Source organism: Suricata suricatta, chromosome 10 (assembly GCF_006229205.1).
Source record: "Suricata suricatta isolate VVHF042 chromosome 10, meerkat_22Aug2017_6uvM2_HiC, whole genome shotgun sequence".
In the NCBI taxonomy this organism is placed as follows: Eukaryota; Metazoa; Chordata; class Mammalia; order Carnivora; family Herpestidae; genus Suricata; species Suricata suricatta.
Genome location: NC_043709.1, coordinates 97,076,934 through 97,089,839, shown reverse-complemented (window position 1 = coordinate 97,089,839; position 12,906 = coordinate 97,076,934). Strand labels below are relative to the sequence as shown.

General features: G+C 40.9%; 1 protein-coding gene across 1 annotated transcript in view; it reads left to right on the top strand.

Moving 5' to 3' along the window:
- The window catches only part of LOC115305323 (antigen WC1.1-like), a 47,111-nt gene that overhangs the window by 27,549 nt on the left and 6,656 nt on the right, over positions 1-12,906 (top strand). Inside the window, exons 3-7 of the mRNA XM_029955557.1 lie at positions 1,611-1,916; positions 2,009-2,326; positions 8,722-8,814; positions 8,890-9,204; positions 10,302-10,616. Coding sequence (XP_029811417.1) covers positions 1,611-1,916; positions 2,009-2,326; positions 8,722-8,814; positions 8,890-9,204; positions 10,302-10,616 — 1,347 coding nt within the window. The remainder of the gene's footprint in view (positions 1-1,610; positions 1,917-2,008; positions 2,327-8,721; positions 8,815-8,889; positions 9,205-10,301; positions 10,617-12,906) is intronic.

Here is a 12,906-nt window from a genome sequence, read left to right as displayed (position 1 = left end):
AAAAGGACAGTCGAGCAGATCAATGAAACCAAGAGTTGGTTCTTTGAAAAAATAAACAAAATCGATAAACCTCTAGCCAGACTCCTCAGAAAAAAAAGAGCGCCCAGATAGACAAAATCATGAATGAAGAAGGATCTATTACAACCAATCCCCTAGAAATACAAGCAATCATCAGAGATTACTATGAAAAATTATATGCCAGCAAACTGGACAACACAGAAGAAATGGACAAATTCCTAAATGCGCATGCACTGCCAAAATTCAAACGGGAAGAGAAAGAAAGCATGAACAGACCAATAACCAGTGAAGAAATTGAATCCGTTATAAAAAATCTCCCAACGAATAAAAGCCCAGGGCCAGGTGGCTTCCCAGGGGAATTCTACCAGACATTTAAAGCAGAGCTCATACTCATTCTTCTCAAACTATTCCAAAAAATAGAAATAGAAGGAAAGCTTCCAAACTCATTCTACGAAGCCAGCATCACCTTGATACCCAAACCAGACAGGGACCCAGCCAAAAAAGAGAACTACAGACCAATATCCTTAATGAATACAGATGCAAAAATACTCAACACGATACTAGCAAATCGAATTCAACAGCATATAATCTACATAATTTTTAATTCCAGATATTGGATTTTTCAGTTTTAGAAGTTCCATTTGGTTATTTTTTTCTAGTTTGTAAAAATATGCTTTATGTTTGAGTATATTTATATAAATCATTTAAAGACTTTGTCAGCTAATTCAATAATCTCTCTAATTCCTGCATCTGGTCTTAATGCTTACTCTTAAAAAGTAAAACATTTTTAAATGTTTTGATGAGGGAAATGAGAGGGTATACAGATAAATGGAAAAGACATCTGGAAGTCATGGATTGCAACATGGCTATTCTTATGTCCTAGGGCTTGAAGAGAGATGGATAGAGCACACCCTTCTTCTCCTGATTCTCTGAGCTTTCTTAGCATCCAGACTCTTTGCCACGTAGGCCACCTAACAAGTTCGTGGAATATTTTGCATCCAAAATTATCAGAAAGATAAAAATTGAAATCGTAACTGTGGACAGGTTGTAATGTCTATATTTCTCATCTTGAGCCATCAGTCAGTCTACAGGTTGTCATGCATTCATGGATACAGCCCTCATGATTTTCCTTATCCTCAGTCACTTGAGACTTGGCTCCTAGGAGAGAAAGCTGACCAAGATTTGAGCCCCACAAGTCTCAGGATGACTTTCTAACCTTGTCTGGCTGATACATCTCTATTGTCTCATAGCCCATGCCCCTCTGGGTTGGTTCTGCTTTTCATACCTTCATGCTAAAGTCTGAAAGCCTATGTATTATGCAGTTTCTTTGGGCCCAGACTTGTAGATGAGGAATTCACTTCTCTAACCAACCCAAAATGTATTTTCCTAGTAGTCAGCTACTCTGAATAATTTGTCTTCAGAAACTCACTCATGGACGTCTCATTTTGACACCAACTGTTAGATCCTCTCCTCAGTTCCAATGCCTGAGAAAAGAAAAACTGTGACATGTCATTGTCATATACCATTGTCCATGACATGTCACTTCTAATTGCCAAGCCAGAATCATGAACACTTTTCTTTTTTCCTCCTAGGACTTGTGCGTCTAGTTGGAGGGGATGGACCCTGCTCAGGGCTGGTAGAAGTGCATTCCGGAGAAGACTGGACTCTGGTATCTGAGGGGAACTTTACATTCCTGACTGCCCAGGTCATCTGTGCAGAGCTGGGGTGTGGCAAAGCTGTGTCTTTCCTGGGAGATATGTCCTTCAAGGAGTCAGATAGACAAATGTGGCCTCAAGAATTCCAGTGTAAGGGGGATGAACCTGAGCTCTGGTTCTGCCCCAGAGTGGGCTGTCCAGGAGGTGCTTGCCACAGTAGGGCTGTTCGTGTTTTCTGTTCAGGTGAGATGCAGAGCAGGACTTCAACCTCACTGCGTACTCTGCTGGGTAAGAAAAACATGAGATTTAGCTGAAACCCTGTCTTCTCTTACTAGTGTACACGGAAGTCCGGCTCATGAAAAATGGCACCTCTCAGTGCGAGGGACAAGTAGAGATGAATATTTCTGGACGTTGGAGAGCGCTCTGTGCCTCACACTGGAATATGGCAAATGCCAATGTTGTTTGTAAACAGCTTGGCTGTGGAGTTGCCATCTCTGCTCCAAAAGGAGCATACTTTGTGGAAGGAGGTGATCAGATTTGGAAAGCTCGATTTCACTGCTCAGGGACTGAGTCTTTCTTGTGGAATTGCCCTGTGGCTGCCCTGGGCATGCCTGATTGTACCCATGGAAACACAGCTTCTGTGATCTGCTCAGGTAAGAGAGAAGGAAGGGCTCCTTGAGTGAAATGTACCTATGAGCAGAGAGCGGGGAAAAATTATTTTAGAAGTGAGAAAATCCATGATAAAATATGGTTCTTTTCCTTGTTATTTGCTGTTAGGTCCAGGCAAGGGATTTAAGAGGGTAACACACCATTGGGGCGCTTGGACAGCTCACTCCGTTGAGCATTCGACTTGGGCTTTTAGGTCATGATCTTACCGTTTGCAGGTTTGAGCCCTGTATTAGGCTCTGTGCTGATGGTGTGGAGCCTGCTTTAGATTCTCTCTTCCCCTGTCTCTCAAAAAATAAATAAACATTTAAAAAATTAACCCTATTACTTAAATATATCTGAGTATTTACAGAGAAAGTAAGTAGTGTGTAGCTTGATGAATCATAATAACATGAATACTGTGTAACCCTAACCCAGATCAACAAAGAGATCATTAGCACCCCAAAAGCCACATTCATACCCTACCAATCACTATCCCTACCTGCCTGCCTAAAGAAAACCAGTAACCAAACTTCTTTGCTATAAAATAGTTTTTTCTATTTTGAACTTCATATAAAATCATATAGTATGTTTCATTTTGTGTCTAACTTCTTTGATTCCATACTATGTTTGTGATTCATGCATGAGTTATTTATAGCAGTGCTTCATTAATTTTTATTATTGTAATGTATTCCATTGAATGATCATGTGACCAGGTATTGATCCATCAATTGATGGTGCAGTTTTGATTTATTTCCAATTCTTAATTATTACAAATAGTGATGTTACAGATAATTGTGACAGTGGCTTGTGGTGCAAATATGTATGCATTTATTTTGGGTGTTTAACTCTCACCCTTTTATTTTTGCTCTTTTAATAGTGTTCGTTGATAAGCCAAATTCTTAACTTTAACAATTTTCAGTTTATCAACCTTTTTTTTGCACACAGTGCTTCTTATATCCTTTTATTAAAAAATGTTTTTAATGTTTATTTATTTTGAGAGAGAGAGAGAATGCAAGCAGCAGAGAGGCAGAGAAAGAAGGAGATACAGAATCCGAAGCAGGCTCCAGGCTCTGAGCTGTCAGCACAGAGCCTGATGCAGGACTTGAATTCATGAACCATGAGATCATGACCTAAGCTGAAGTCAGATGCTTAACAGACTGAGCTACCCAGGCACCCCTTCTTATGTCCTTTTAAAGAGAACTTTGTCCTAAGATCCTGAAGATATTCCTCTATGATATTCATAGAAGTTTAGTTATCTTTATTTCACATGTAATTGTACAGTCCTAGAATTGATTTTCACATGTGATAGGAATCAAATTTCATATTTTTATATGGATACCCAACAGACTCAAACTCTTTCCATGAAAAGACACTTTTCCTCACTTTAATGCTCCTCTGTCATAATAAGTCTTCATGTCTGAGTCATTTTCTGGATTCTATTCTCTTCTATTTTATCATTGTTTACTCTGGCACTAATGCCCCAGTTCAGTAATTATTGTAACTTTGTAGTATGTTGTGATATGTGTTGAAGTATTTCCTTTAACTTAATTGTTTTTCTTCTCAAGTGTGTTGATCATTTGTGGTCTTTTTCATATATATTTTATTTATTAAAACTATTTTTGAGAGAGAGAGTGAGCATGCATGAGTGGGGGATGGGAAGAGAGGGGGTGAGAGAGAGAATCCCAAGCAGACTCCATGCTCAGCATGGAGCCCAATGTAGGGCTTATCTTACAAACTGTGAATCGTGACCTGAGCCAAAATCAAGAGTCAGACGCTCAACTAACTAAGCCATCCAGGCGCCCCTTCCATATAAAAATTTTAAATTAACTTGTCATTTTTCACCAGCAAAATTGCTTGAAAATCTAGTCCAACATGGTGACATGTGAAGTTCCTAAACTCATCACCTCCCACGTACACATTTTTCCAATTATCATAAATGAGGTAGGAGTTATCATCTCTTTTTTTAGTTATTTGGAATATTGGGTGTTAATTTTTTCCCCTATGTATTAAACTTTTTATTTTTAAATGAACACAAACCTTCAGAAAAGTTGCAAGAACCATAAATATAAAAATCTGTCTGGGACATTGGAAGAAAGGTGAATTATAGACCACTTTCCCTAGGTGGATGCAGAATTCATGAGGAGATTGTTAGCAAGTTGAATCCAGAGATGTACAAAAATGAACGCACCACAACTAAATACAGTTTGTCTCAGAACTGCAAAGTTAGTGTAAAATATGTCAAGTAACAAAACTAACCAAAAAAGGAACCATGTAATCTTTTCATCAGATGTGGAAAAGGCATTTGGAAAGATTTGAGAACAATGCATGAGAACATCTCTTAACATATTGAAAATAGAAGAAACTTTCTTCAGTCTGCAAGAACATATAAAAAAATAACAGTCCAGAGCAAATGTCACACTTAATGGTGAAAAATTGAAATATTTTCCCCTGAGAGGAGAGAGATGATATTAATATCTATCACCATTGTTATCTAACAGTTTATAGAGGGTAAAAATATTTTTAAAGTATAAGAATTAGAAAGGAAGAAATAAAATAATTATTTGTAGACTACATGATTGCAAGAAAACCCCAAAGAATCTACAGTTAGATTATTAGAAGTTATAGCCCAACGATAACATTGCTGAGTACAAGCCCATGTACAAAATATATGCAAAAAATAATTTTATTAATAAGTAGTATCAATAAACAGAAAATAAGATAAAAATATGTACTATTCATGAAAAGATCAAAAACATAAAATACTGGGCAGGAAATCTAGTCAAAGACATAGACAGTCTCCAAGAGAAATTAAAGAAGATGTAAACCATGGACAGAACTGAATAATAAATATTGCCAAAGTCAGTTACCTCCAAATTTATCTGTAGATTAAATCCCATCTAAATTAAAATGTAATCATGTTTTCTAAGGAAAAAATTATTTTTATTATTTTTATTATTTTCTAAATATGGTTTATTGTCACACTGGTTTCCATACAACACCCAGTGCTCATCCCAGCAAGTGCCCTCCTCCATGACCATCACCCACTTTCCCCTCCCCCCACCGCCCTATCAACCCTCAATTTGTTCTCTGTATTTAAGAGTCTCTCCTCTTTGTTTGTAACTTTTTCCCTCTTCCCCTCCCCCATGGTCTTCGGTTAAGTTTTTCAAGATCCACTTATAAGTAGAAACATATGGTATCTTTCTCTGACTGACTTATTCACTTAGCATAATACCCTCCAGTTCCATCCACACTGCTGCAAATGGCATGATTTCATTCTTTCTCATTGCCAAGTAGTATTCCATTGTATAGATAAACCACACTTTCTTTATCCAGTCATCAGCTGATGGACATTTAGGCTCTTTCCATAATTTGGCTATTATTGAAAGTGCAAGCAAAAATAATTTATTTAATTTAGTTTTACTGAGGTGTAACTGACAAAATTGTAAGACATTTAAAGTGCACAATGTGGTGACTGGATATGCATAAACATTGTGAGATGATCCCCCATTCTAGTTATTAACAACACATTTATCTTTGTGTGAGAACATTTAAGTTCAACTCTTATAGCAAATTTCAATTACATAACATGGTGTTATCAGCTGTAGTCACTGTGTTATGCATTAGACACTCAGAACTTACTCATCTTATAACTGGAAGTCTGTACATTTTTATAAAACTCTCCCTATTTCCTTCACCCCACAGCCCCTGGCAACAAATTTTCTCTTTCATATTTCTATGATTTTGGTTGTTTTTAGAGTCCACATAAAAATGATATTATGTAGTACCTGTCTTTCTCTTTCTGACTTATTCCATTTAGTGTAATGCCCTCACTATCTATCCCTTTTGTCCCAAATGACAGAATTTCCTTCTTTCTCATGGTTGAATAATATTACATTATATATATGACACATCTTTATCCATTTATCTCTTCATCAGTTAACATTGTTATAATTCTATTTTCTAGTTCATAAGCCTTATTCAGAATTTCACAACTGTCCCAAATACATACTTTGCAGCAAAAAGAAAGAGTTGAAGTAGTATGCTACATTCAATTGTCATATCCGTTTAGTCCTCTCTAATAAAGGAGGCTTCCTGAATCTTGTTTTGTATTTCATGACATGGACTTTTTAAGAGAGAGAGAGAACATGAGCAGGGTGGAGGGGCAGAATGGGAGAAAGGAGAGAAAGAATCTTAGCTCAGCATGGAGCTCAAAGCGAGGCTTGATCCCACAACTGTGGGATCATGACCTGAGTTGGATTCAAGGGTCAGATGCTCCACTGACTGAGTCACCCAGGCGCCCCATGACATTGACATTAAAAAAAAAAATACAGGCCAATTATTATGTAGAATCTTTTTCCAATTTGAGTAGCGGCCATAATCAGGAGAATGAAATCTTGTACCAGCATGGTAAATTGATATTAGATTTCATCCTGCCTGAATGTAAATTGGATTTGGCTTTTTTCAAAGTAGAGATTATTTTACCATATTGACAGTGATTTTAAAATATTAAGATATTTGGTGTTAGTGGCATGTAGTGGAGTAGTATAAAAATAAGGTTTCGTAGAAGAGCAAGAGACTACAAAATTCCTGGAGGATAATTTGGCAGTTTATATCCCAGTATACCCATGTATCTTTTAGATGCATTTTTCAAAATAAATGTTTTAAAAAGTTTATTTATTATTGATGGGGGGCAGGGAGAGAGAGAGAGAAAGAGAAAGAGAGAGAATCCATGGATTCTCCAGCAGGATCCATGCTGTCAGAACAGAGCCCGATGTGGGGCTCGATCTCATGACTGAGAAGATCATGACCTGAGCCGAAATCAAGAGCCAGATGCTCAACTGACTAAGCCATGCAGGCGCCCTGAGAGAGAAGTTTTTTTTCTTTTATAGTTTATTGTCAAGTTAGTTTCTATATAACACTCAGTGCTCATCCCCACAAGTGCCCTCTTCCATGCCCATCACCCCCCTTCCCCTTTGCCCCTTCCTCACCAATCCTTGTTTTGTTCTCAGTATTCAAGAGGAGAGAGAGAGAGAGAGAGAGAGAGAGAGAGAGAGAGAGAGAGAGAAAATGAATCTTAAGCAGGCTTCACAACCAGTGTGAAGCCCGACACATGGCTCGATCTCACAACCGTGAGATCATGACCTGAGCTGAAATCAAGAGTCAGACGCTTAACCAACTGAACCACCCAGGAGCCCCTGCCCAGTACATTTCAATCATGGTAATTGACGCTCCTTGTCAGGTAACTCCAACAACTGGATACCCTGTAAATTTCTTTTCAACGCCTCTTTTATCCTCCTGGATTTTTGTCAGATCTCTACTCTTTTATACCCGGTTGTTGTTGTTATTCCTATTATCATTATTATTTAGATTTTAATTTTTTAATGTAATCTTTACCTCCAGCGTGGGGCTCAAACTCATGACCCCAAGATCAAGAGTCTCATGTTTTACTTACTGGCTGAATCAGCCAGGAGCCCCTCTGCCTGGGCATTTTTGATTGACAGACATTGTAGATAAAAAATTATAGAAATCCTTCAGAGAGGATTTTGCTTTGTTTGCTTCCTCCTGGCACCTGTTTATGGACAGACCACCTCATTTAAAGGAATTGCATAATTAGATGTTGTGCATCTATCCTTGTGAGGAATTGACTATTTTATTTCAATTTTGCTTCTATGGTACAAGGGCTCTAGTTATTAGGGTGTCTCCTCCTTGGTTGACCTTGAATTACTCTTTTACTCTCAGAGCCCTGTGAGTCTGGCAAAACCTCTGCTGAACCTTTCAGCATCTTTGCTATAGTCTTGGAGTTGACAAAGGCCTCAAGGGGAAAGTGCCTCACCTCTGCCAGTCTTTTCTCTTTGAGCCTGGCTCCCAAAATTCTCACTGCCTTGGTAGATCTTCAACACTTTCAAGCAGTACTGATATATTCCCACTTTTTTTTTTTTAAGTTTATTTATTTTGAGAGAGACAGAGACAGCGTGAGTGGGGGAGGGGCAGAGAGAGGAGAGAGAATCCCAAGGAGGCTCAGTGCCGCCAGCGCAGAGCCAAGCCCAAGGAGGCTCAGCGCCGCCAGCGCAGAGCCAAGGAGGGGCCCAAAGCCATCAATCGTGAGATCATGACCTGAGCCGCAACCAAGATTCAGACATTTAACTGACTGAGCCACCCAGGTGCCCCTATATATTCCCACATTTAAAAATTCATTCTTAGTGCAGTACTTGGCTTCAAATAGAAATTGTGGTCTTGTGAGAAGCAGCACTTTCCATAAAGAAGTGAATTCTAAAATTATGATAACGCTACTCTGATGTAACAGCTTTCACCTCAGACCCCAGCACCAGGTTACTGTTTAGTTTAAGTTATCTTCCTGTTCTACAACCCTACTAAGCCTCTGACCTTGCTGTTTCTGCAGGAAATCAGACCCAGGTACAGCCGCCGTGCAACGACTCTGTGTCTGAACCGGCAGGCTCTGCAGCCCCACAAGAGAGTGCTTTCAACTGCTCAGGTGAGGGGCCTCACGGGACCAGAAAGCCCTTCTCATTTCCTGTTAAACGCCCCAGCGGCCTGATTCTCTCCTCAGATGGCAGACAGCTCCGCCTGGTGGACGGAGGCGGTCCCTGCGCTGGCAGAGTGGAGATCTTTCACCAGGGCTCCTGGGGCACCGTCTGTGATGACAGCTGGGACCTGAATGATGCCCACGTGGTGTGCAGACAGCTGGGCTGCGGAGAAGCCCTCAATGCCACGGTCTCTGCTCACTTCGGGGAGGGATCAGACCCCATCTGGCTGGACGACCTGAACTGCACAGGAAAAGAGTCCCACATTTGGAAGTGCCCTTCCCAGGATTGGGGGCAGCACGACTGTAGGCACAAGGAAGACGCAGGGGTCATCTGCTCAGGTCTGCCAACACACTGTCTACAGTTGGACCAGGAGGTGGGGGCTCTTCAGGGTGGGGGCTGAGCCCTGCTGCTGAAAGGGTCAGAGAAGAAAACTTCCTGCCACAGTGCTGGTCTTCCTAGCAGCTGTGAGGATTAGATGTTTTCTTTTCCTCCTGTGGCAGCTGAGGTTGGGGTCCTTCCTTCTCAGCAAGAGCTCCTGACAGAGCCATTTCCTACAGTTTCCATTTGAAAGCAAAGCTCGCTCTTTGGTTATCTGTGGTGGCAAAGTCTTGACTTCTTATTTCTGTTGAAATACCTTACCACACGGTTAGCGGTAGAAACCACACAAATTTATTAATGTGCAGTCTTGCTTGCTAGCAGTCCAGCAAGGGTCTCGCTGGACTCAATCACGGTGTCAGCAGGCAGCATTCTTTCTGCAGACCCTACGGGAGATTCCCTTTCCTTGTCTTTTCTAGTTTCTTAAGGCCATGTGCATTCATTGGCTTGTAGATCGCTCCCTCTCTTTTTCTTCAGGCTGACAACATTGCCTCTCTCTGACCACTTTTCCCATTCTTCAATTGTCACATTTCCCTCTGACTGAAGCTGGAAAAGTCTTCCCATTTTTAAGGATGTGATTGGATTTCGGCTCACATGGTTAACCCACACTATTCCAGGTTAATCTCACCATCCCAAGGCCCTTAACTTAATCACATCTGTGACGTTACTTTTGCTATGTAAGGTAACGTATTTACACAACATCTCTGAGGGGACGTTTTAAAATTATTTTTTATTATTTTATTGTTCTGCTTACCATTCCACTTTCCACAGTCTCTTTTACAAACTCTGTCACAAGTTTTGTCAGGAAGCAGGATTCAACTTTCCCTCCGTGTAGAGTGCCGAGGTGAGTTACATCATTGTGGTGGAAATAGAAACACAGACACAAACAGACAAAGTCAGGTAAAAGGGAGACAGATTTCAGTCTTGTCATCTCGTGGATGCTTCCTCAGCAGAGTCAGTGATGAATGTTCATAATTTCTGGCATGAAGAAAAAAAATTTAGAGCATTTATGTGGAATACTTACTGTGGACCATTTTCCCCTCCTTCCCTTTTGATTTAGATTTCCTGAACCTCAGGATGGTGAGCGAGGACCAGGAGTGTGCTGGGTGGCTGGAAGTTTTCTACAATGGGACCTGGGGCAGTGTCTGCCACAGCCCCATGACGCCCATGACCTTGTCCATCATCTGTAGACAGCTTGGCTGTGGAGACAATGGGGCCGTCAACTACTCCATAGTTCCCAGGGAGGGTTCTAGACTTCGGTGGGTGGATCAAATCCAGTGTCGGAAAACTGATTCCTCTCTCTGGCAATGTCCTTCTGGCCCGTGGCAACACAGATCCTGCTCAGCAGAAGAGGAAGCTTATCTCTCATGTGCAGGTAAGTTGCTGTCTGTGTCCATTCCAGTCCTGCAGAGTGTTGTTAGTGAGATTTTTTTATCTTCACATCTAAGGGATGAGTTTAATATAAGACTGTAAAATGAAGTTTGGATGATTATTTAATTCACATGTTCCAATATTGTTTCAAATGAAAAAAATCAGGAAACCTGTGCCAGTAAGAGTTTACATGAAAAGTACCAGAAAGAATAATACCCTGATAAACTTTCTAAGCACTTGCTAATTAATTAGTAATAGTTAATTAGGAATCGCCCAACATGTTAGAGTAAAATCGATCCTGATTGTAATTTTTTTTTTTTTAGGGGGGAGATAAAGAGAGAGAGAGAATGAGAATGAATGAATGTGTGCATGTGACTGTGTGAGTAGGGAAGGGGCAGAGGGAGAAGGAGAGAGAGAATCTTAAGCAGGCTCCATGCCCAGTTTGGAGCCCGACTTGGAGCTCTATCCCACAACTGTGAGATCATGACCTGAGCCAAAATCAAGAGTTGGATGCTTAACTGACTGAGCCACTGAGCCAACAATCAGGTACTTCCTGATTGTTTTGTTTCCTGAGCTGATGGTATTTTACTCTGGACTGCATTGATACTGGTCAGACTAGTTCTTCAGTCAGTCTCTCAGTAGATCGTAATTGAGTGCCTTTTAGGCACAAATTTTATACTGCAAGCAGGAGGATGGAGAAGAGAAGAAAATGTAGTCTCCACCATTATGGAGCTTACAATCCAGTGTTGAAAATTTTTATTTGACAGAAATTTCATGAAGAGGTAGAAAGTGCCATGGAAGTGTAGAATTGGGGTAAAAGAATAACTCATACTTAGATGGAAACCTGAAGGCTGAGTAAGAGTATTTCAAGGGAAGAAGGTGGAGAGATCACTTGGGTCAGTGTACATACTGAGGTGGGAGGAAACATGGTGTCTTGGAGGCACTGAGAAGACTCCATTATGGCCAGAGCAGAAAAGAGTGAGGGGGAGTGGTAGAACGTGACCCAGGAATGGTGAGCAGAATCAGAGACCTCTCTGAGGCAGGGCCCAGGAAAACATTCCTGTTTAACAGGAATTTGTTTATCTTCTTGGCTGCTGCATCCTGGGGAACCAAGTCAGTGGCCTCATGTCCCCATGTCTTTCTGCTTGAATTTGTCTCTTCTCAGTGGCCTTAGGATCCCAGTCTTCAGGGCTGATCCTGTATCTTCTAGGCCTTTCATTAACCACCATGCACTTAATCTCTCCTCTTCATCTGCTCTCCCAAAATGTTCTGCAGAGCCTGCTGGAATTTGGAGCCTACCATCTTCAAATTCCTTCATGCCCTTAGAGTTTTCTTCACTTTCACATTCTGATCAAAACCTGACTTTTCCCTGGAAACACTGATTTGCCTGTCAACTGGAGGCTCTTTGTTTCTCTCTCTTTTCTCTGGGCTGGGAGTTGGAGGAGGTATACTCCTTGCTCTCAGTTGTCACTTTCAACAACTCCTCTTCTGTCTTCTCAACACCCAGCTACTTGAAATTCATGCCACATGAGACAATACCTCCCCCTGCTTGTGCTTGTTGCCGTCATCATCCTAACCTCTGGTCACTTCCCCTTGTCCCCTGAAGACTGAAGCACCACACTCTGCAGGTTGTTCATCTCTGTCTTACTCCTGGAACCAGTGGTGGTGTCTTCAATGCCCTTAAACACAACCAAGACAACATCCTGGCCTCTCAGTTCATTGACTTCCTCATTTCCAACTACCTTTCCTTCCAGTCTGTCTGCCTGTGTATGCTACTGACCACCGATAGCCATACACCTTGAAATCCTGATTTCTTTATTTCATTCTCTGGCCTGTGCCTTTTATCCTTATGGCTCTTAGCCTAAGAGTGTTCCATTTCAAATAATTGCTCATCCTTCTGGAGATGCCCTGTCTTTCCCCCTATCAATTTTTCTTACTTTTCTACTCTCCTCCATGTCTGCACATTTTTTTCTTAGCCAAAAGAGATAGTATGATCCAGTATTGTAATCATTTGCCTTTAATTTCTTCAACTCCCTTGCCTCCTCTTTGTCAATCTCACCTGGCAAACTCCAGACTTGATTAAAGTCAACTACCTAAGTACTCCTTGTCTGCACTGGAATAACAGAAAGGCGGGAAATGGCACACAGTCATGGTGTACTTGTGGGTCCAGTTCTGGGTTCTCTATTCTATTCCCTTGGTCCATGTGTCTGTTTTTGTGCCAGTACCATACTGTCTTGATGATGACAACTTTGTAGTAGAGGCTAAAGTCTGGGATTGTGATGCCTCCCATTTTG